The 25,467-nt window shown below is 49.8% G+C and overlaps 1 protein-coding gene across 1 annotated transcript in view; it reads right to left on the bottom strand.

The window, feature by feature from the left end:
* The window catches only part of EXT1 (exostosin glycosyltransferase 1), a 186,732-nt gene extending 165,479 nt beyond the window's left edge, over window positions 1–21,253 (bottom strand). The window contains exon 1 of the mRNA XM_030011813.2: window positions 19,999–21,253. Within this exon, the coding sequence (XP_029867673.1) occupies window positions 19,999–20,960 (962 nt within the window). The 5' untranslated portion in view covers window positions 20,961–21,253. The remainder of the gene's footprint in view (window positions 1–19,998) is intronic.
* Window positions 21,254–25,467: the final 4,214 nt, after the last annotated feature.

Below are 25,467 nucleotides of genomic sequence, written 5' to 3'. Positions count from 1 at the left end.
CTTTGAAACCCCAGAGATGGCACCTTTGTCTATGTATTTTTCTATCTCACACACCCCTGCAGTTTACTGCTATTTGCCTGTGAAAACACCAGTAACTGAGGATACCCTCTGCCAAAGGACACCCGTTGCCTTGATTCAGTCCCTTTGCACAGAAGCCTTCACCTGACAGAAGTAACTCTGTCCTTCCCTCCACTTCTTTCCAACCCACCGGACAAGCACATACACAGAAACAACATCTACATGAACGTGTTTCATCAGGAATACATTGCTCTGACAGCGAACTGCCAGGTTTCCATAAAACCCATCCGGGAAACGGCTGCATTTCAGATGACTCAGGGAACAAAGGCTTACAGAAAGTCACTGCATCTGCACCAGATCTTCTGAATCTCCTTTCCTCCTCACGTCCTCCCACTGGTCTTGTTTCCCCTGAGTATCTTCACCCAGCAGTTGTAAGGGAAAGCAGATACAAGAATACACTACTGTCATTAATGAATTGGCTCAGTCATGCTGTTAACAGCCCCACTTAATTGTACAGTAGTATTTGCTTGGCAGCTTCTCCCACCATAATGTAATAACAACCCACCGCACTGTCCCAAGTGAACTACCAGGGCTCAGTTTACCATGTCACTTTATTCTGCACACCAACTACCCGAAATGCTATCCACTTGACTCTTACTGCCCTGTAATTAAGCATATAGTCAAGATTAGAGTAGTCAATATCCATCTCAGCTTTCAGGACCAACCCACAGACATGAGGTCAAATAAAGAAATATCACTGTACTGGGATACTTACCAGCAGCATCCTCATTAATCATGAGGTCCAAGATGGTGGTTTTAGCTTTTTGTAGTAGAGAAATGAAGTCAAGATTATATATACAGCTGGCCTATCAATAGTAAGACTCACCAAGCACTCCCTTCCTGTCTCATCAACCCTGTCTTACTGTTAATTAAGTCCCTTAACTTGAAGTAACCAGTGTGCCTGGAAGCGTAACACCCATAGAAAAAAATCAAGACTTTCACCATTTGCTAAGTAACCACGAAGGCTACTTGTGAACGGCTCTGGACACAGCCTTAGAAAGACAAAACCTCATCTGAAAAAAGAAATCGGAAATATCCCGTGCTATTTTTTCCGCACCCAGGAGCACAGCTTTATATACACGTAGAGTATTACTAAAAGCTAACCCAAACCCCCCATTTAGGAACAGAAGTAGCTTTATGTGATACCTTTAATCTGAGGATCATGAAGCACTTCTAAAAATTCAGTAATCCCATCTTGCAGACAAAGAAGTTAATGTACAGCAAAATTGCTCAACTGAAACGGAGCTGGAGAAAATAAAACCCTCAGCTCTGCTTACTACATGGCACAGCAGACTGGTTTTTCTTTTTTTACTTTGGTGCTATGTCTAAGATAGTAAAAACTATTTTCACCCTTTTACGAGGTAGGTACTATTTTAAAAGAGTGCATTTTTGAAAGTATAAATCCTATTTCTTTATGCTCCAAAGACTTATTATTCTGCTAATTGACCATGCCAGCTTCACCACAATCAGTCAAGCTGCACGGCAAGCTGAGGAGCTGCCTGCTGCCTCTGCTAGCAAGTCCTCCTTGCAGACTCTCATCCTGGTCCTATAGGGAATCCATAGTGGCAGCTGCTCCTGGGCTTCGGTAGGAAATGAAGAACCTCCTCCAAGCAGAGGAAAGCTATCCTACAGAAAAGGAGACCATGTACAGAAACTCAGATGTCACTGTTTCTATGCTCCTGTAGACAAGAAATACTTGTCATTTCCAGCTATTTAAACGCGATGAGCTGAGTCAATGAGAAAGGTCTGATAAAATTGACTGCAGAATAAGGAAACAATAATACTTAGGAACCAACATGGATTTTTTTTTTAACAACAGTGTAACATGGCATGTTACTAAAATAGTAAAACCTGATAAATACAGAAGACCTGTCCTCTACCAAAGATCTGAGTGCTGGAGTCTCTATTTATGTATACATTACTAGCAACACCATGCACTGTATCCCATTACAGTATGATTTTCAGTTCAGTGCATGTGATTCCTCCCTGCTACCCCGACAAGTCGCATAAGGAATCACACTGTTTCAAACAGCAGGGAAAAAAAAACCCAAACCCAAAAAAACCAATCTCTGGGTACATAGCTGTCTTGCCTTGCAACAGGAAGCTTTCATTTACTGCCCAAAGCATTCAAACACAGAAATACGTTTTCTTCCTCCATGCACTTTAAATATTTGTCCTGGCCATTCCCAACTTTTCCCTTTCAGTATTCCCTAAGAAGCAGCCACATTCCCTGTCCGGCTATTGCTAGACACTCAGGCTCAGCTATTGATAAAGACCAGAGGAGCGACATGGGGATGGGGAAGGGGATCTGGCAAGAGGAGTCTGAGAAACCTGAGCTTCGTTTTCTGTTCTGCACCGGCCCCCCAGGCAACCTCAGTGAGCTGCCTGCAGCTGCCATCTCAAAAACCCCAGTGCTTGGTGGACAACGGTGCATGGTGCCTGCTGTCCCTCCCGCCGCCAGCTCAGCATCCTCATTTGGGCCAGCCCAGCTGCATGTGGGAAGACGCTGTCGCAGTCACGGACATTTGGACTGACACCATGAATGCAACAAAAGCCCAAGGGAATCACCTCCCAGCAAACGTAAGTCACAGACACCCAATGTTTTATCTCCCCAAACCACAGTCCCAGTCTTCTGGCATCGGTCCTCCAAACGTCCCATCCTTTTAGAGTTGGATGGGGAACACATCATGTAGTGAAAAGCACCGGGCCAGGGAAGGGGACCAAAGTGAGATTCGTGTATGCTGCGTGTTGAGGGGCCAGGGAGGTTGTTTTGTTGTGTCTTCCTAAAACAGCCATGGGCTTATTAAACAAAATGCAGGACTTGATGTTCTGAGTTACACAAACATCAGTCACTGTCCACGTAGACCACACAACCAAGGTGGGGTGTTTCGAGGCAGCAGGGAATGTCTGGTCATATGTTGAACTCTGCCATTATGAGAGAACTCCAGTAACAGGCAGAAGCTTTACTGTATAAAAGCAATGAGGGACGGGACGGGACGGGGCGGGGGGGAAGCTTTTCTTTCCCTTGCAATGGGTTTGGCCCAAAGATTTAAAGTAAAAAGCTATAAGTGAAGCTAAATGAATTGCAATTAATTGATCATAAGGTACGCAGGCAATTGATCCTGGCTGCACCTGCTCATCAACACTAAAGATTCCTAAAACTTTCCCTCTACTGCTGGAGACCAAGGTCCAGCTCCACTACACCTGGATGACAGACCCACAACAGCCTGAACTGGTCTCTATTGGAGATACCCAGGTGATGCCCCCTGTCCTCCACAACTGCCCCATCCAAGCATTCCCACCTTCTTCTTTGCACTCGGTGGTGTTCATCCAGACACATCGTCCCATGCCAGGGAGCCAGCTGAGCCTGTGGAGCGGGCACAAGATCCCAGCAGTGGGATCAGAGTAGTGTCAGCACCAACGCAAGACGGGCAGCAACTGTCCCCCCTGCACCAGGGGCACCACGCAGGGCTGCAGCTGCAGGCATTCTGGAGCACTCATCCTCCTGAGCCTGGAGTGCAGAAGAACCACACAAGAAGTCCACCACTTGGCACCGGACTGTAGAAGCCCTGAAGTCCCCCCTTCCTGGCAGGTCTACTGCCAGCTCCAGCAGAGCCAGGAGGTCCCCCTACCTGCCCAAACTGAAAGGAAAAACATGGAACAGTTAAGTAGAGGGTTTAAGTGTATGGGAGCAGACATCTTCAGTGTATTGTACTTCCTACGAAGAGTCAGTCTCTCACAAGCAACTCAAGCTGCCCAAAGTGAGTTCAAGCCAGCTCTTTCTTCCCTCCCTTTTTTACCTTACTTCTCTTCACAGGACCACACTCATAATGATGGAAGATTTTGAGTTAAAAGTGTCATCTACATAAAGGCTGCCTAGATACTTTGAAGACGAGTGCCACAGAATGTGTGCAAATAACAGGATTTCACTTTATGTCACATTTAAAAGAAAATGCACCCAATGCTACCACTCTGCACACAATGGGAAAGAGAACAAATAATGAGTCCACGTCACACTGGTAGCACGACTGAACCTAATGGCTTGGGGGGGGGGGGGGGGGGGGTTGCTTCCCCCACACACATTTACACCAGTAAAGTGAAATCCACTTATTCCGGAGAAAAGAGGAGTCTGAATCAGAAGCTACCCAAACTTTTAAATACAATTCTGTAATTGTGAATGCAAAGCAGCTCTGGTCTCAGAACATTTTGCAGACTTTAATTAATTAAGGACCAGTAGACTTTCCAGGGAGATGTCTCCCAACTCTACACGAGAGAAGCAGTATCCCAGAAAAAAAAAATTAATAACAAAGAAAGATGCATTCTGGACCTTGCATGAAAAAAGTAAGTGGAATACTGTACAGTGTGGGGAGGTGTCAAACACCTTGGACCATTTGACTTCCAGCTCGACTCTGCAGCCTCTGACATACGTGGCACATTAGCTCACGTGTGACATGAGACTTTGCAGCAAAAGGACACATTTACACATCAGCCTGCAATCGCGCACCCATCCTCTGCTTCTCTGGAGGAGGGCAGGCTTCTATTTGAATAGATCAAAGACTTCTGGCCATGGAAAATAACATAAGCTCGCATAAGGCAGCTGGGTGCCTCCTAACACCCTACCTGCTGCTGCTGGCCATCCGCTGGCTGAACACCCAGAGCAGCCACAACAGCGCTTTTAAACACCTAAAGCCAGCAACGTGCAGATTACACTAGCACCCCCAGATAAGACAACAAGAAAAGCATATTTCAAGGAAAATGTATTTCGAGGAAATGACTCCAACACAGGGCAGCTGCAGCTCAGCACATGGCTGTGCCAGGCACCACTGTGGCCCAGGAAGCAGAGCTTGCTGGGGGAGCATCTCCTAACCCCCCCCAGCAGCGGGTCGCTGCACCCGGGGCTGCTTCACCGCAGCCTCTTTGCAGAATGAAAGATGCAGGGAGACGCTTCAAGAGGGGGAGATTTCTCTCTCAGCAAGGGTATCATTTAGCAATTTGTTACGTGCTCCCAACCCCACAGTTTCTGAGACTCGTGGAAGAACAAAAGCAGCTGCTAATCAAGATTCAAAATTACAAGGCTTGCCTTGCAGAGAGAAAGCAATACCTAAGTCATATCTGCTTTTGAGAAGGCTACAATTCACATAAAAGCTGAGCGAAGCTGTATTTTCTCTTCTATCACTTTAATTAATTGTGCAAAGAACAGGGTCGAAGCAAACGTATTCCAAAGCATGCTGGAGTTGAAGGTGCCTTGCAGCCCCACAGCTTTTAGTTTTCATTATGAAAAAGTAGATTTTTGCTTATTACTATCTTAAAGAAAAACAAACAAGCAATAGGCTTAGACTGTGAGTCTTCTAAAAGGATTTGGTTTTCACACTTTACCTTTGCAACAGCCATAAGCCAATCGCATGTCTCACTTTAATATCTACTTGCTTTAAATTATCTAGTTTCACTTTTTCCCAGGAAAAAAAAATACTACCATGTTGTGGCAGGAAGGGCTTTTGCAGGGTTACAGCAAGCTGAAGGGAAACAAAAAGGCCTACTACCTACAAACAAATAGCAAACAGTAAATCTAAGGTGAAATGAGTATAATTAGGTCTTCAAAACTGCTGAATCCTGTTCTAGGAGTCCTGATGACCAGACTAGAGGTGGATCAAGCCAGCAATGCTCCGAAGAGATGATAGATATGGCAGAAGTTAAGGTCTGTCCGAAAAGCAACAAGGGCCAAATCAAAGAGTCCTCACACATACCCAAGCACAAACGTGGACATACGTCGCTGTCCTTCACACTGCCAAGGATAAGGAGTGTGCAGAAAGGGCTCAAACCCAACTTTAAGGCCCACAGCTCAGAGACGCTGACCTTGTTCGTGTAGCCCACAGATTTTCCTCCCTCTTACTTTACCAAAGCTTTCAAATAAAACCCATTGTTCGGATGGGAAAATTTTCCAAAAGGAACAGAAAAGGCCTCTTCCCCACCCCTAGAGATCCACCGGTGCAGTCCCATGCATGCACTCACACTACCTTACACCCTTACGCACCAGGGTTTAAAACACTGTAATAACTGATTCTCTACTAATTTGGAGAGGGGCTAAAACCATACAAAGACATCCTTTATCTTACAAGTAGACCAAAACAAGGCAGAAACAAGCTCTTTCTTAGCCTTATAAAACAAACCTTTACAGATAATTATGTTTTATTACTCTTCATTTTATGATGATTGTGTTACACAAAACAAATACCAGATGCCTATTTGTTGCATTGGGGGGGGGGGGGGGGGGGGAGGAGGAATCTCTGCGAACACTGCTGTAACCAGCCCTGCTTTTAATTAAACACAATAAATGCATAAAAATTAATACTGTTTGAAACCAGCAGGTAGGAAGCAAATGCATGAACTGTAGCTGCTGAAAGACCCTCTCCCCTCCGAGCTCCTGCTGCAAGAGCAGCCACTCATGCCTATTGCTCAGGGCTGGTGCTCTCTGAGCAAGGCTCCTTACGTATGTGTTTCCTGAAAAAAGAATACCAAACTTTGCAGATAACTAAAAGCTTAAAAAAAGCTGGGGGGTGTGGGGGGACAGCAGGATTTAATGCTACTTCTGTCAAAGCGACACACAGACTCAGCCAGGAAAACCATGTATTTAAGAGTCAAGTAGCTTAAAGATGGGGGAAGACGTGAGAGGAGGCAAGGAGGTGTAAAGGGATTTCTGGTGACTTTAAAATAAAGCAACCATCCAAAATGGGCCAGAGCCTTCAACTGTTAACTGGCCAGACTCATACAACATGCTCCCAAATGGCCTCACAGAGTGTACAGGACTGGACCCCACGCCTGAGATGAGGAACACGCATCTGAAACACGGGGACACAACCAGAGGGAGGCAAAGCATGCCCAATACAACAGCAAAAATGGGACGCAGTTCCTCAAGGACAGTAAAACACAGCCAACTTTCCAGCAACAGCCAGATGTCAGCCATCCACCCCCCCAGAGGCACCACTAGGAAATCTATTTCCCATTTTCAATGGTGGTTTCCTTTTTCATTTTAATTGCATTAAGATTCAATCACGGGTTGACAATAGACACTTCTTACTCAAGGCCGATACCAGCCCTACATTGTAAATCCTGTTTTCAACATCATGCCTGATAATGCTTTAATGTTCTGCAAGAGACTGAAATTGTGTACGCAGGATCTCATTGCAGTGGGGAGCCTTTTTCTAGAAAGATTTTTTTTAAAAGAGAGATTTTTAAAGACATAGTGCAGCAGTAAACACAAGGTAACTAGCAGTGGGATGGTTTCCACACTTTGCTGTTCATTTCCAGGTTTCCATCTGTTGTAATTATTGAAATTGAGGATGGGTCTCCTCTATTATCCTCCACCAGTGCATATTCTCAACCTACTTCCTAATGAAGTTTGTTTACAAATATTCATTAGATTCCATGCTTTATTAGCTCAGTCAGTTAATTATAAGACCACGTTACCACAAAATGCAATTATAGTAATCAGTGCATTGATTATTGTGAAACACGGTTACCCTGAGACTAAAGTTAAAGTAAATAAGAACTATTGCTATAACCAGTAACCACACCAACAGGGCAACCTGGGATCACACCAATATCTCTAAATCCTTAGATCTCCAGTTTTATACCCAAACAACACAGACGATATCACTGTTAATTATTTTATGATGACCTGTGTCAGAAAGATTTTTCATTAAAAATTAAAGAAGAGTAAAAAACCTTTTTGCTAGAAAGGACTGTTATTAGAGGCCGCCAGAAACACAGCTAATGGAACAAAAGCCGAAAACCTGTTTTCACTGCAGTTCACTGACGTTTCAATGCACAAAGCCCAGAGACGCATGTCCGGATGGCTCCGCTGGTTATTTTGGTTCTCAGCAGCAGTAACCGAAATGGACCCCAGCAGGCTGGGGGCAGTGAAGACTGCACCTGCCATCTTTCGCAGGACAAGTGCAACGATTTTTTGACACCTTCAGAGCAAACGGTTAAGACGGAGACGAGGATCCCCGTGCAGGAGCACAGAGCAAGAGCCCGTGCAGACCACGGGGTGCTCAACCTCCCAGCTCCACAGCAAAGACAGAGCAGGGTTTGGGGAGAGGCAACGCGGGCAGAGGCGGCAGCTGAGAAAAGCGCCAGCCCCGCGGTCAGCTCCACACCGAGAGACACGCGCAGAGAGTTTAGAGACGAGCGGGGACGCGGGCTTCCCCCGAAGCCCTCGCGCTGGATGCGGAGCTCAGGGAGCAGCACCCGCCTGCGGCCGGCCCCCCGGCCACGGGTGCTCTGGCCAAGACAGGACACGCTGGGTCTCTGCCCACGCGAGGCCCAGCCGGGGGCAACCAGGCGCTGGTCGATCTTCCAGTTCTCCTCAGCCCACCTCCAGCAACCCAGAAACGGCATTTAAGGGGAGAGGGGACAATGAGGTGCCGGGTTGTTCTCAGCTGAAAGCGAACGACCGCCCGCTATCAACAACTCCGGTACTGCTTCCCAACGCGCCACGTCTACAGAAGCCATCTTCCAAGGAACAAAGCTAAGACTTTATTACCATTCTCTGCAATTAAATTTTGGGAAGGGCGTAGAAAAGCAATCGCATTTGTGTACGTGTGAGCTCACAAACCAACCCCAGGAACCCTGTTTATGGCAGGGGGGTCATTTACCCGGCGAGGCGAGAGCAGCAAGAGCCGGTACCCACCAGCTTTGATGTGTCACCCACCTGCCTTCACACAGCTCCAGCCGCTTGCACACTTTGATTATCCCAGCTTTCCCCGCCACCGCTTCACTCAGTTGCTTTAATCTTGCCACAACAGCAGCACCGTGAAAGAGAAAGGGGGAGAGGGAAGAGGGCGAGAAAGAGAAATAAAAAGAGAGAGAAGAGATGAGATTCCGGGCTGGAAAAGTCAACTTGATGGAGGAATCTGGAAAGATCTGACATGCCGTCAGCCGGAGATGAAAGCGCTAGAAATATGGGATGTGTTGCGTGTTTATTAAAATGGTGGCATGATTCTCATAAGGAAAGCACATCTTTGATACCTGCTCGAAATCACTCCCATGAAAGAGCCACCCAGCAATATAGGACTGCTAAATTTAGCACCGTTTTTATCTTTTGTCAAATATGTATAAAAGCTCCTCAAGACACGTGTCGAATCCAAAACTAAAACAAAACTTATTTTAAAATCTTGCTTAAACTGATCCACATGCCAGACCAACCATCAAGCCTGAGATGATGCCAAGTAGTGAAGGGAAACCTAATGCCAGCTTGAATTAAAAAAACTTGCAGAACTGTAGTTAAAAAAGAAGGCAGGGAAGGGGGGGGAGAGCAGTTATGAAAATGTGTGATCACCTGAAATATCTCCCCACCTTCAAAAAGTGTCGCCTTGAAATTCCTACCTGCTTCATTCACCTTGCTGCTATCAGATTTTTTACTACCCTCACTTTTGAGAATTTCGCTGGCACTTAGTATGCAGGAGCGGTGCATGGGAATAGATCCCGCTGCCATAGATAATGCGGTTCTAAGGGAAACCCATCAATTGTTAATGGCCATGCAAATTGTTGAAACTAGAGAGTTATTCACAGTTATCTCGCTGTGATTTGGTAAGTGTCCATGCCTGATGTGATCACTCACTTGATATATTATTCCATTACAATTCAAGTAGTAACCTTACCTTTTGGTTTTAGGGAAAAAAGCGTGAGAGAGAGTGGGAGGGTGTGGGGATGTTATTTGTTTTAAATTATTTTAAACAGTCATACATACCTTCTCATGCAAAGGTTTTACAGTACAATAAATCCTTCCCTGAGACTACAGTTGTGCCTTACCGAAAAGTTAAAATCCCTCTGATCAGAAACTAAAGGAGTTTAGCGTGTAATTTCAGACCCTGATCTTGCAAAGCACTTTCTTACGTTTCAACCATACACATGGTTCCCACATCCTTTGTGGCACTGGATAGTCCAACAGCAGGTTGCACTGTTTTACATTTTCTGATCAGGGTTTTCTACTGGTTATGCTAAAATTTGCTGACATTTAATAAGCTATAGGCAACTCCTCAAATCCATAATGCATTCACTCTCTTGCAGCACTAACTTACTGATCATTAATTTTCAGCTTTATTGCAGCTCCAACATATTAGATGCTTTTTTTTTTTTCCTTCTTCTTGTCTGAGATTTATTACTTTTAGCAAAGTGTACTTTGGTTTTTTATTTTGTTTGCTCGTTTTAAAACAGGCCTTACGGGGGAAATGTTACTCTTCTTTATAAAGTAATTCTGAAATCACAGTATTAAAAAATAAATCCTATAATTATGTTTCCCATTAGGATTAGATAAATTATATTTAATTAAAAGAAAAATCTGCTAGCACCCAGCACAATGGTTGGTGGCAAATCGAGGAGATGAAACATTTATGTGTTTATCTTCCTGAGGCAGCTGATTGAGTCTATGAGCAGACACACCCAAACAAGCCTTCAGAGATATAAACTCAGACGTTATAAACAAAGATTTGTCCTTCCTTTCAGATAAAGGTTCTGATTTTTAGAAGCAGCCTGTGATTTTATTCTTGCAGACTACAGCAACTACAGTTTTGATGGGCTTTCTGGCAGTTACACACTGAACTACCTGACTGCACCAGGAATTAATTCCAGGATTGCAATAAAATGTCTGAAATTATTCGTGGGGCAAAACACAGTATCAGAAGTCAAGATCTTCTAGGAGAATGAAGAAAATCAGGATTCCTAACCAAACTCTGCCACAGTCACCCCTCTCCAGCACCGCTGTTGGGCAGGTGATGTTCTCCATCAGCCTGACGGCTGTAGGGGCCATAACGCATACTGCAGTTGTAGGAAACGATTTATACCGTGCTCCCTCCTTTTACAGCCTCGGAGAACTAATTATTAACAGGACAGGGTCCCCCACGTACACTTTGCAAACATTATGGTATGCATTTTCCATTTAGGAATCGCTGCCAGTATTGCTACGCGCAGCCCGTCAGCCTCGCACTCTCAATTTTGTTTAGGAGCTGAAGAATGATTGATCTTATTGATTTGTGTCAACGGTCTGACATGGCCATATCGACCGGCGGTAATTTTGTGGGAGGAGCTGGAAGGGGAACTGGAGATAGCATTTTCTGTAACACGCCATCCTGCCTGAAGAGAAAATGTCGTTAGAGATGCTGGTGCAGCCATCGATGGGACTGCACTGGGATTCGAACCGACGCGAGCAACAAGACATTTTCCATCACTGTGTTTACAGCAAATCCACTGCTAAACACCCAACTGCATAATTATAATCTATTACAATTATGCAAAGAAGTAACATTTCAGAAAGGCCTTCTCATTTCCCATTCTTAGCATTGAATACTTTTGTTTTGCAGCCAATCAACTAAATTAGCCCTAATTCTGTTTCATTCACAAACACAAAGAGTATATTAGAGGGAAAAAAGTGAACAAACGGGAAATTCACTTAGGAACCCAGGAATTATTTCGTTTTCATGTATTTCTGGACTAGAAACCATCATGGGGAAAAAAGTCAACTTAAGGCAGAAGAGCTTTACTGAATTTGCTAACTGCACCACAAGAACCCTTGGAGGAGTCATCAGAAATGGCAGTGCTTCGGCACCCGGAAAAGTGGTGGACTTTGGTAGCATCTGAGGGAAGCAATGAGAGTTAAAAGGCTCATATACCAAACGTGACCACGTATCCTGACCTCGGACAAATGTCAAACCCCAAAAAAGCTTTTGTGGGCATTTCCACACTGATACACGCAGCGAACAGCTGCTTTATGCTGCTTCTGACAACTATCACATTTTATCAGAAAAGGTCACAATTTAGACCTACACTCACTGTTGCTTCCTGAGAAGCAGATACTGAAAACATTAATGAATAATATTTCAGTTTTACATCGCACTTTCTCTAAAACGTTATGAAGCACTAAAGTAACCCCCAAAAATGCTTAGGGAAAGCAAAGCGTTCTTCCCCATTTTAAAGACATAAGGAAACGTAACCACGGTGGCCAGTGGCAATCCCATCCGTCGGACTGCAGTCCCGAGACCATGTATGCTACAGGCAGAAGTCGGCAGGAACTCCTGCGACAGCCCTGCCAGCACCACACCGCACCCAGGGACTGCAGGAGCGAGGAGAACTCCGTCTTACTGGAATATGAAATGGGAGCCCGATTTAGCCAACGCAAACGCCCCAACTCTACCACCTTTCAGGGAACACCCGCTTAGCACCCCATCTGCATCCCTGCCGAGAAGACAGCACTACACCACCCGAAAAACTGAGGTTAAATCTCAGTGACAGGCGATAGGAGAGATGAGAGGGGAAAACACAAGATAGTTAAAGAAAATGGCATCTTCTTTCTCTCATTATTGAGGAGGCCTAACACTCCTGACCGGCTTCAAGTTGTTTTCTTATTCTAAGAAACGGTAACGTTTTAGGAAGTCAGATTGCATTTGGAAAGCCATCAGCCTGGCAGCACTCACACCAGTTCTCTCCCAGCAAAGCAGTTTAGGCACAACATTTTGCTGAGATAGGGCCTTTATTTCTTAAAGCATTACTTCCCTCTTCTCATGTGAAACAAATCTCCTCTCTTTTGTTCTCATTTGGAATTCATTCCTTAAACTAGCTTCTCCCACACCACCGCATCGTGCTGACCTCCATCTCTGCTTCCAAACCACCCCCCAGGCCCCGCGGTGCCCACGCTGCAATACCAGCACAGGGACTGCTCCAAGAACCCTCTTCTGTTTCTTCCAATGCACGGGTGTCAACTGTTATAATTTTGTCCGTAAGTGGAAGAAATAATGACTCCCACCATCCTCTGGCCTGGATCTTTAATCGCCCCTGTGCGTGCCCGGTGCCGCAGGCCCCTCCTGCGCCAGCTCCCTCCCTGCCTGCTCCGGAGATGTGGGGATGAGTTGCATCAGCATTACGTGGCATTGATGTTTCCTCCAGTTGACTGAGGAGGCTCCTAAATTAAGGGCAAGACAGTGATGATATCCTGTTTCCTCCTGAAATTTGGATTAAAAAAAGAGCCACAGAAAACTCTATGTAAAAGCACAGCATAGCCAGATGAACAGAAGGAGGAACAAATCCACTGCTCAGTGTAAACCACGAGAAGGCTTTGAAACCTATACATCCCAAAATACTTGGCAACACGGAAAGCTGCAGAACCTTAAATATAACCTGAAGTTATACTCACACATTCCCACATGCTGAACTAATCTCCATACAGCATGGGACAGGAGTATATATCTTGCATCATCATCTAGGCATAGCCAAGTCCTTGAGAAGTCAGTCACCTTAGCAGCACGGAACACGACATTTAACTCCCTTCACAGGCCAGACAGTTATCTACGTACCTAGCAATTATTTTTCTCTGGTTAGCAAAACGGTTTGTTTACCCAAGACCACAAAACTCTGTGGATTTTCTGAAAGAAACCCTGCAGAGAGAAAGGGAAAACAATCACAGATAATACTGCAGAAATCATCAGATTATAGCACACGCTCTTCACTCACATCTGTTGAGTAAATAAGTGCTTCATGCCAACCAGTTTCATTTACCTCCCTCTCCCGCAAGCAGCTGCTGGTTTACTTTCCAGTGGGCTGTTCCAGGGCTGTATGTGGGGCAAAAGGATTATTTCCAGCAGAGTCAAACCAGTCTCTGTCTTGAGCTGAAACTCCTCTTGTTCAGTCCCATCCTCCCAGAGAGACACACCACGTCAGAGCTGCACAGATGCAAAGAGGTCTATGGCTGGGAACAGCCTCAATGCAGCAGAGAGCGGCAGGCAGCAGCACGCAAGCCCCCCCCGAGAACCCCAAATCGGCCACCCCTCTCCCTTAGGAACAGTTTCAGTGAAGCTCCCCTTAGGCTGGTACAAAAAGTCCTGCACAAAGTGAAACACCCGGCCAGGGAGGGCAAGAAGGCAGGGGCACCGCGGGATGCTCTGCAGCACCTTCTTGCTGAGGGCACCTCGCTGGGGGCACGGCAGGGCTTCATCTTGCCCAAACAGGTAGCTGGAAACATTAATTTTAGCTCAGTTCTGATCTGAGTTCAATAAACCCTTCAAACTACCCATTTCAGGATTAATTCTGCTTAAAATTAAAATGACGACTCAGATCATGGTTTGGTCTGAGTTCTGTTCTATCGCCAAGCGTCTCTTCAGTGATAATTATTTACCAATAAATTATCCTAGAACAATTTTGCTAGGCAGGAAAAATAAAAGCAGAGCCCCTCCGGCCTTGAAAGCAGCATTCACGTACGTTTCTGCATACAGAAAACGCCTGCTCTGGACCAGATCAACCATCTCCTGTAATGCTTTGTCACCACAGAGCCTCGTATGAGATGCTTCACAGAAAGACGCAGAAAAGCCTGGGGCAAGCAATTATAATAATAACTCGCCCCACACGAAAACTTAATTACTTGAGGTTAGGAGGGTGCCTGGTTTAAGGCCCGCGGGCAGGGTGGGCTCCTCTGCCGGTACCTGACCCTACACACCCGGCCACACACGCTGCGGCGCTCGGCGCCGCTTGCACAGGGAAACACACTCACACACACGTGTCCACCCTCTTCCACCCCTTTTCCGAGAGGGAAGAGCCTGGTGCAAACGGCCAGGCTGAGGATTGCACCGCTGGTCACGAGCTCAAGGATGCTCCTGTTGCCCCTGCTCCCAGCTCCTGCCAGGCCATCAGCCCAGAGCCTCCCAGGTGGAAGCTCCTAGCCCCCCCCCCCCCCGGCACTACTTGCATTAAATCAGCATCAACAGGCACATAAGGACACTTTGCAATACATACAGAGAGCAGGAGGAAGAACATGATAGAACAAATCCCATATTTCTCAGACGTACGTTAAGGGTTTGTTATTTACTTGCTTACTGCATTTTGGAATAAACACACTGTAAAACAGGCAAATTTCCAGTTTCTCAAAAATTGATATTAAAATAAAAAAGCAGTCTGGTGGGGATAGGTCTCTGCAGGAGCCAAGATACTCTGGGAAAATGCCCAAGATCTCTCAGTAGTTCTTGAGTTTCATCCAAGCTCCTGAAGCAGCCTGGTGACACACAAGATGCATGGACTGGTTTCCACCTCAGTTCAGATGTCCCAGACAACAGCCACCCTCAACCTGGGTGATTTCTCGGCCCTGTCCTAAACAGCTGCAAAGGAGCTGACTTGTGAAGACTTTTAAATAATTCCAAAAAGAATTCAGTAAGTGATTAAGTTTGGCATTTCATTTATATTTTAATACAATGCACTGAAGCTCAGTATGTTGAAAATACAAGAATTTTGCCTTTGCTCAAAACATGCACATACATGCGTATGCAGCGTCTAGATTATCATCACATGTTGGACGGGCATGCCTAAGCCTTACTTCACGTTTTTATGCCAGTCTTGTGAGTGGCAAAGTCATCCCTAGCGTCTAAATCTACCACTTCTTTTTTCATATGTGTATTTTATTCCTGGTGGGAAGGAAGCGAAACTAAAAGTTGCTTTTGTTCTCGTTCTGTGCTTACTGCACAACTGTAACCTTTGCTCAGGACAGCATTTACATGGGTAGGAGGTTCAGCCGTGATTGACACACGTTCCACCAGTAGAGTGCACACCAGGTAAACCTACCAGGTACCAGAGATCAATGAAAACGTTCGGCTGGATATTTTCACCTGTAAAAGTACATACACAACCCTGCTCAGTGCTGTCACGTGCCCTGCAGAGATGTCTCACAGGCATAAGCACGCGGTGTGCTGTTGCTCTCTCCCTCTTCTGCCAGCGCCCAGCAGCTCCAGGTAGGTCCTTCCCATAGGCTCCTCCTCAACCGCACGCCTCCAACCTCCTCTCGCAGAACCAGTCTCACCTCGTGAGGTCCTGCGTGTTTTGCCTGCCTTTCTCAGTTGAGTCTTGATCACGCAGGCTTTCTGAGAATTGACGAGTTGAAAAACTTATTAAGTCTCTGAAAAACACCTCGCTACACTAGTTGTCCTCCACCTAAGTTCACGTTTCTCCAAAACCACATTTTTCCTCGCTTCCCCTTCTCCATCCTACTCTCTTCAACCCTGTTCATCATTTGTTTTACCCCTTTGTTTCACTACCAGCATTAACTTAAGCTATCCTGCGCAGATATGAGCAAAAAGCCTCCTCGAATGAGCTTTTGACGAGACTTTATGTTTTTGGATACCATCACTCTCAGTCTTCCAAGGGCAGGGTTGTTGCCAATCAGAGGATGCACCACAGACAACATCATTTACGTTCCTAGAAAGATCCCCATTTTGGTGCAAATCTCTTCTCTGCATCTGGCTCTACTAAAACATCGCATTCCTCCATTTCTTTCGGTATCCATAGTCATTTATATTACCTTCCAAAAAGTAATTATTTGGAACCAGTTAAGCCTGTACATGAATTCTGCCTTTGTTTAAAACACATTGTACATATGTATATATTTAGACTGTCATTAAATATTTAAGAGGCTGTCTTCAAACTTCAGCAGCAGCACTGTTTATTTGCTTAACCCTTTGTGAAACAAAAAGCTTGACACTGAAATCCTACCGTGGAGGAATTCAAAAAGCCCAGCTGCCCTAGCGCTGGGTGACAAAGGCCAACTTTGACAGTCAAGGACACCGTAAAGAAACGAGAGTTTTTCTTTGTTTTCCTTTATATCCTGTTTGCTAGTAGTTTAATCATGATAATGCAATTCATTTTAGTCTGCATCAGCTTTATCTGCTGAGATGCATAACTGGGATACAAATTAATTAGCTGTAACATACAGATGGATCTTTCAATACAATTCAGGAAGACAGTCAAATACACACATGCCCTTCCCTCCTTCTTCCAAATGAAATAAGACTCTATCCATTTTCCATAGGTCAAGAAGTCACCTTTCTTGGCTTTTTCAATCTCCTAGAGAGGAAACAACTCATCCTGCAGACAGGTGGACGTCGTTCAAACCCAACACCAGACATTGCAGAATAGATGAAACCCCATCACAACTATCTTACAGTGTGCACTGGCACCAAGCGTAACACAGTATAACACTACCACCCTGTTGACACAAGATTACCATGTTTTAAAATCTGGTCACCTAATTTACAAGGCTCGGTAAGGCCTCTACCTGGAGCCAATCATTCATATTTCGCCCTGGCAAAGACCGGTATCTCGGGGCCAGCTCTCCATGGCCAGGGCACCCACGTTCCTGCCTTCCACACAAAGTGAAACAGCGTAAGTGTCACGCAGAGGATGGGAAAAACAGGCACGGAAGAGCGCAATATGCAACTTTCCCAACTCTATATGGATATGCAAAGACTCATCTCTTAGAGAATGCATTTTTCTTCTTTTAGATTAAAACCTTGAGGATGCATTGTTAAATCCAAGCCCGAAAAGCCCCAAGAGAGCAGCTCTGTGTGCAGTTTTCAAGGCTCGGTTGTATTTAGAGACATTTCTCTCCCAAGCACTGCAGCTTTGTTCACGATCGGATGCTGCTTCAGGTGGGGCGAATAGCGGAGTCCCTCCTACAGCTTCCACACCTGGGTTACACATAGGCACAGAAGCATTTCAACTGGCTGACCGCCCTTACTCTACCTTGGGGATGGGATCTTGCTGGATTTCATAAAGGGAGCGGAGCGCCAGGCACGGTCCGCATTCGCACAGGAGAGACAGAGAACGCAGGCCACCACAGGACGCGGTGCTGGGAGATCAGCAGATGGCATACTTTGCTGCGAATCGGCGCCGAAGCAGGCGTGCGAAGGGGCAGCAGCACGCTCTGGCAGGTGCGCTCACTCAGATAAGATGCCGGGTTAAAGAGCTTCAGCATTTGCAGTTGTTCGCCAGAGCGAGCCCGTTCAACTCAGTGGCCCGACCACAGATTCAGCCTGCCTCGATTCTTGGAGTAAACTTATTTCCTTGCAATCTTTTTTTACTTCCTGCCTTTAACAGCAGCATTGCAACAAATGTTGAAGTCCCCATACACCACCTCAGACATGGCCACACCTTAGTGGCAGGTATGTCCTTTGTACGCACAGCACAGTGTACCAGTTGGGTTCACGCTTCCATATCCCCTGAGGGTTGACACATACAAAATAAGCAGCAAAGACACTTTTTAGGACACTTGTGGGGAGAAATCTATCTTTTTATTGGAACAAATGGCATAGCTGTACAAAAAAAAAAAATTAATACGCCCCTACTCAGGTCAAACCACAGGCAGGTATGTTCGGTTTTATGACAAGTCGATAGCACACATGCTGTAGAACACAGCACATAACCAGGACTTTTCCTATCTGTAAGTTAGCTCCAGTCGCTGAGATCTATCTATGCCAGAAACCAGCACAGTCTGCAAGGCTACAATTGTCAGGTCTCCCTTCTTCCCCCTCAAAAAATATTCCCTAAAGGAGATCACAAGCCAAAGGGACTCCCAGGTCACGAATAACACGAGCTTAGCTTAGTATCTCTACCGATCTCTTGGTACCACCACTGTATTGCTTCCACATGTGCATCATTTCACCGCTCACCCATCAGTTTTCTGAAAGTGAATGGGATTAAAAGTCCACCAAGTATTTGCACTACTATTCCCCCCCGCTCTGCAGCAGATTTACAGTAACCAGAGGGCGAGCAGAGTTCGCCCAGGCACACACTGGCTTCCCAGCGTTGCGGTGCTGACCTTCCCGGTCTCTCCCAATCCCCTGTGGATAGTTTCGGTGGAGAAACAGGCAGCCAGCTGGAAATTTTGATCACCATTAATGCCACTGTAGTTTCTTCCCAACTGCTCTCCAAGAGTATTTTTCCACCCACGTTCCTCTGTGCATCGCAAACCCCTCTAGCCGTTGGCAGCTATCGGTGCAGCTCCACTGCACGCTACTCAGTGCTATACGGCTGGTCTGTTTTAATTCAGCGTCTAACTCCTGCTACACGGGAAACATTCTCATGCGAAAAACTTCATATATAGACACCTGCTCTGCAGCAAACGTAGCGGTGATCGGCATTTAAATGAACTAATCAGTTGCAAACGGCTTAGTCAGCATCGCAGTCCTGGAGGCAATTCCCAGGAAGCGATTTTCCCGGCAGCGATGTATACAAACCTGAAAAGCAGACTGGAAGACAAGGGCAGCACCACAGCGACAGAAAATTTGCCTACACAGTGACATTACCAACAAATAAAAATAAAAATCGGGGAAAGCCAAGAAACCAAGCATTCACAGAAAACACATGCCGTGCTCGCGCCACCGGCGTATCCTCTCGCACGTAAAAATCAGAAACTCAGGCACAGGACACGAACGCAGTCAGCGTTTTTTTCCTCCTTTCTTTACCGATGTTGCGCTGGTTTGAACAGAGAGGAAAAAGACGGCAGGGCAAGTTACTGCCTCGTCCGTGGAGATACACAGACGCCGGCCAGACACACACCGCTTTTTGGAGAGAGCATCCCGGCAAGCACCCTCAGCAACTAACCCACCGTGGGGGCCAGGCTCACGGGCGCGTTGAAGAGGGCTGAGGACTCGCACAAACTTTGTCCCGGGCCAGGGAAAGCACAGGGCATCGACCCTAAGAGGCACCGGGGGGGGGGGGGGGGGTGACGACGACACGAAGGGCAGCGCTAGATGCCAGAGCATCCTCCAGCAACATCTTTGCTGCCGGCCGTGTTTGCGAAGCCAAAGGGCTGCGGCTGCAGGTCATCGCTCCCCGGGGCGAGCCACGCCACAGCCGCCGCCGGACGCCTCCCCGCCGGCTTCCCCGGGCCGAGGCAGCGCCTGGGAGCCAGCCGGCAGCCTCGCAGGGGACAGGAGGAGCGAGCGACCCGTCCGAAGGAGAGATCGCGACTTTCCTCCGGCCCGCGAGCAGCCGCCGGCGCCCCGTCGCACATCTGCCCACATCTGCCCGGCGGCCGGGGCCGCCTGCGGAGCTGGGCACACCGGCACGGCCCCGGGGACGCGCGCACGGGGAAGGGGCATGCCGCTCACTTACTTTTCGTATTCGGCGTTGTCTCGATCGCAGCGCGAATCCTTGTGCTTTTGCCAGTCTTTGCCATGCTTGCAGGTGGTCAGGAGGACAACATCCTCTCCGTTATGGACATGATATAAGGCATTCCTGGTGTCTGACCCTATCCCCGTCAGGTACCTTTTCCCCTTGAATACCAACATGTACTTCCTGAGAGGAGGGATGGTGTTAAACCTCAAAAATCCCTTCTCCCCTCCTGTCCTAGGATGATCCTTAGAAAAGAGCGGGATAGAAACGTCAAAGTTGGGTCTGAAGTTTTCAGTACTGATGCTGGCTTTGGCCAGCATGGCCTGGCCGATGTCGAACCCCACATCCTCGGTGTAGTCGGGCCAGGTGCCGGAGTACAAGTTAAAAATCAGGTGGTTTCTGCCGTTGTTCCACAGGTGGAGGCTCTGCACCTTGGAGCGGAGGTTGTGCACGTACTGGGGGGAGAGCTGGTCCCGGTCCAGCGTGTCCAGGCTGAGGACGAAGAGGCAGGCCTGCCCGGGGTCGGAGGTGTAGAAGCGGGAGCCCTCGATGGCGGCCAGGACGTTCTGGTAGCTCTCGGCGATCTTCTCCCCCTTCTGCTGCGGGTACACGTAGACCTTGAAGCCGTTTTTCCGGCACTGGCCGAAGTCGAAGCAGGACTCCATGCGGCAGCGGCGCCCGCGGTAGAGGCCGGCGCTGGCGTCCCGCCGCTGCCGGGGGGAGACGCGCCCGCCGCCGCCGCCGCCGCCCTCGGGGCCCGGCCGCTCGGCGGGCGCGAAGGGCCGCAGGGCGTCGGGGAAGCGGGGCCAGGGCCGCTCGGCGCCGGGGCGCGGGGGCGGGCCATGCCGGCTACCGGGCGGCGGGTGCCGGGCCGCCCGCAGCCGCACGCCTCCCAGGTAGAGCAGCAGGGCGAGACAGGTGCCGGCGGAGAGCAGCGTCAGGTAGCGTTTTTTGGCCTGCATGTGTCCGGCGGGGGTCCGGGGGGCTGCGGAGGAAGGGCGGGGGCGGCCCGAGCTCGCCGGGCGCCGCTCTCAGCTCCGCTCCGCCATCTTCCCGCCGGCGAGCGCTTCAAACTCTCTTCGCCCACCTCCGCTCGGCGCCGTTCCCCAAGCCGCCGGCCGCGGCCGCGCATGTGGGCGACCGCCGCAACTTTCTCCCCGCCGGTCTCTCAGGGGCGGCGGGCGGCGGCGGCGGCGGGCCGGCGGCGGCCCGGCGGGGCGCCCCGCATGCACTCAGGGGCCGGCCCCCCCGCGCGGGGCGGGCACCGGGGCAGCCCCGCTCCCGCCTTCCCGCCGCTGCCTGCCCTCTCCTCCGCCACGCTCCCTCCCGCCCGCCCCTCCCCGCGCCGCCAGCCCAGCCCAGCCCAGCCCGGCCCACCCCAGCCCAGCCCAGCCCGGCTCGGCTCGGCCCGGCCCCGCCGGCTCACAGCCCGCGGCCGCCGCGCCGCAGCCTGACGAAGCCCTGCATCGCCCGGCGGCCCCCCGCCCGGCCCCGGCGCCGCTCGCTCCTCGCCGCGCTGCCGCTGAATGGCCCCCGGGACGGAGCGGCGGCGGCGAAGACCCTCCTCCCTCTCCTCCTCCTCCTCCTCCTCCTCCTCCTCCTCCTCCTCCCTCTCCTCCTCCTCCTCCTCGCCCCTCCCCCCTTCCCCGCCTCCCCCGGGCCGCGGCAGCAGCGGGCGGCGAGCCGCAGAGCCCCGCGCTGCCCGCCCTGCCCTGCCCGCCCGCGGGCTGCGACCCCCGCCTCACCCGGCCCCCCGCGCGCCGCCCCCGCCCCGGCACCGCCGCGCTGACCTCATCCAGCCACGCAGCCCCGCACCCCCATTGGCGGGGCGTCACGTCCGGGGGGGCGGGGCTTCCGCTGCACCCATTCATAACCTGACGGGCGGGGGGCGCCGCTGCCGCCGCCGCCGGCGGGACGGGCGGGGAGAGCGGTGCGGTGGTACCGGGGGGGTCCTGCCTGCCGCCCGCCCGGCCGGCCCCGGCACGCCCCGCAGCGCTGAGGTCCAGCGAGGCCCGGCCCAGCGCCTGGGGTCCTTCGCCGCCCCCGGCCCGGCCCTGTCCGGCCCGCCGCCCCCCGCCGCCGGTGCAGTGCCCGGCCGGGGGCAGCCCGGTTCCGCCCGGTTTCTGGCAGCGGTGCCGCCGGTGCTGCTGCCCCCTGCCGAGCGCGGCGCCGCCCCGCTGGAGCCGCCCCGGGGTACGGCTGGGCTGGGAGCGTCCCGGGGGGGAACGGACCCAACTGCCCAAATACGGGGGCGAGACCCAGGAAAACCCCGTTACGAGGCGCCCGGGAACAAGCGTCCTTCGTGGCGCGGGCAGGGCCGGGAACCGCGGCCGTGGCCGCCCTGGCTGCCCTCCTGCCTCGCCGGTGGGGAAGGCGGAAGAGAGGGAAGGACGTGGCTCTGCTGCCCGAGTGGGGCTGCTCTTAAATCCGGGGGCACCCAACGCTCCCCACCATCACCGGCTCCGGCCAGGGCGTGACAGGGTTGGCATCTCTCGGGAGCAGGCCCTGCGCGCCGCCGGGGTGGATGCTCGGGGCTGGCAGACACCGAAAAAATGCTGATCAAACGAGTAGGCTGCGGGGAGCTGCCCAAGCACCTAACCATCCCTGCAGCTACACGTTTGTGCTTCGTCTCATCCGCTCCTCGGCGTTGAATTCCATCACCGGCAGCCCGGGTTACTGGGGAGAGCCCTCGTCCGTGGGGCAGGCTGGTCTGTGTGGCAAACCCAGGGCAGGGCCCGGCTGGCGGGCACGGAGCCGAGAGCCCCGGCTTGCTCCGGCGCACACGGCGCTGGAAGGGGCGATTGCACCGCGGACGGGTGTACGTGATCCAGTCCTGCTAGCTCAGCAAATAATAGCGGGGAAATTGGATGGGACAGGCTTCAAGCTGGTTGCAGAAGACCCTGAAAGTCAAGAAACTGTCCTGTGGTAAAGCCTGTGCCAGCGTGGTTTCCCTGCCGCTCGTATCCAGCGTTAAAGCTGTAACGGATTCGCCTTCCCCGGGCTGCGATCCCACCTCCCACTCTCCTGCTGCCAGATCCAGAGGTGTCTCGCACCAGCTGAGGGACAGAAACCCTGTCTTGGCCAAAAGCCTCCCCATCCCCGTGCTGTTCCGTGCCCATCCCACGAGTGAGCTGGGGCTCTTGTCGTGTCCTCTCCTCCTCTCCCTCCGCTTCTGCGGAGCTGAGGAGGAGAAAAGTAAGGATAACGTGTGTGAAGACGGTGTGCCTCCTCAGCGCAAGAGGTGAGAGCCTGCCATGGAAGGGCACATTACTGACAGTAAATGAGGTTCGATCTTGTAGCTGGAGCCAAGAGAAGACAATTCCCTTCCAAAATAATTTGATTTGTAGGGAGGACTGTTGAAGGAAGGAGGCCAGGGTTTCAGGCAGAAGAAAGGAGATGGGAATAACAATAAGTCAGATTCTGAGAAGAAAGTCATATTTATGGCCGGTGTAGATTTGGGTCCAGGGGGCAGAAATTTTGGCCAACGACCTGGTAGCGGAGAAGCGGGATTAAATATTAATGTGTTAATTAACCCTGTAATCCTTCCCCGAAACATTTGTCACAGCCCACATACCAAAACTGGGATGCTGTTCAAGAAAAAAGAGGTCAGCTTCTTGAAAGGTGAACCAAGGCTGCTCACAGAGGCACCTTCTGTCAGGCGCAGGAAGGTGGAATCCCATTACTGTCTGCAAATTAAGCCTCTGGGGACTGGTTTCAAACAGAAAAGGAAGGCTGCGAGCTTTGCTGCCAGTGCCAAGGACAGTAACTGTTGCAAGTAGATTTTGAGGATGGGGTGCTGCTGAGCCCATGGCATGAAAGTGCTGCTCACCGCAATAGAGAAGTGTAGGAGGGAAATGAAAGCTGTTGGGTTTCCAGCTGAACTGCCCTGTGCTTGAGGTACCCACGGTGTTGCCCGCTTCATAGCAGTAGTGAATACTTAAGTTTTAAAATATTTGGATCTGGACAAAGGCAGTTAGGGTGTCATTTTAGAGCACAGAGAGAGAAACCTCTGCATATCACTGCTACCAGCCTTTATCCATAGGATTCCTGAGTTGCGGTACGATTGCTCCGGACAGATCTGGATCCCGTTGTGCTGGGCAAGTCTAACTTAGGGAGACGTGTGCGTGTCCCTAACTGTGGGGAGAGGGGCTATGGTGATGAGTTGCCTTTTTGAAGACCGCCTTTCTAATCCAGCTATCACCCACTGTTTGTAATTTTCCTGCGTAATGGAATGAAATCAGCCCGCCTCCAGCCCATGTCATTGCTGCTGCTCAGGCCCTGTGGGCAACGTGGCAGCCGACAGGAATCACGCAGCCTGCCTTTGGCTCTTCGGCCGGAGAGTTATCCGCAGCCCGGGCAGGCACTGGAGGCAGAGCGCTCCACAAATGGAAGCCTACCTTTCCCTGCGGTAATAAATCTGCCTGCATCTGCTACCAGGCAGGTGTATAATAGAAATCCTGCCTGGAGAAAAGGAAGAGTCTGTGGTGAAAGGGTATTTCAACATATCCACGTGGCCGATACGCAAGTCGCAACCCCCAGGTTTGCTCTGGCCACTGGTGCCTGCTAAGGGTCTGCAAGCTTGCAGGTGGCTTTTGACCCTGGTCCATTACCCTTTGCACTCTGCCAAATAATTTATATCTTCATATGGCTGGCAGTTGTCTGGGAATCTGTCCAAGCCCTCAAATGAAAGGCTAGGAGAGGGAATCAGTTTTCTATTTCTGGCTTTGCAACTTAACACCTGCCCAATCTGTGGCGAGTCACTTGGGGCCAGATTCTTAAAGAGGTGGCTTCATGTGGACTCCTCATTTTCAGTCTTTCTCTTGGTGTCCAGCTGTAGCTTTAGATGCCTCCAAAATTTAATTCCTCAGAGTTCCCTGCTCAACTGCCACCTAACTCTGGAGGAGCATGAAGTCCACGGTACCTTCCAGTTTTTTTACGTGAAATATCTCCTACTGCTTTGCACACTTGGATGCACCTTAGTTTTGATGCTGTTGAGTAATGTCCTTGACTGACCCACTGGGTGTTAGATGTTCCTCCATCTACTTTGCCTACAGGGTTCAAGCCTGGACCTCAAAACGTGCTTCTTGGATTGAAATCCAAACAAAACATAAGAGAAAATGTTGTCACACTCTAACCTGTCCTTAACCCCCTTGTTTTTAATCCGGTAGCTCTGTGCTTAAAGTGTTTGCCCAAGTAGGAGACCTAGAATCGCCCTCGTGCCTTCCAGGAGAGCATCCTCCCAAAGTGGGTGGAGTGGGACTCCCCTCCTGAGACTGGCTTGTTACAGGTAACTACCTGGGGTAATCACTCTATTACGTTGCCTGTGGGCCTCAGATTTCCAGCTAAATGGGGTTGATAGTGCTTCCCTGGCTAACAGGACAGCACGAGAGCTGATTTATCACCATTGTCAAGTGTGTCATGATCCTAGGGAGAAAAGCAGCATAAAAATGCAGCGCAGCTAAGATGTTT

Source organism: Aquila chrysaetos, chromosome 4 (assembly GCF_900496995.4).
Source record: "Aquila chrysaetos chrysaetos chromosome 4, bAquChr1.4, whole genome shotgun sequence".
Lineage (NCBI taxonomy): Eukaryota > Metazoa > Chordata > Aves > Accipitriformes > Accipitridae > Aquila > Aquila chrysaetos.
Note: the sequence above shows the minus strand (reverse complement) of the source record. Positions and strands in the feature narration are given on the sequence as shown.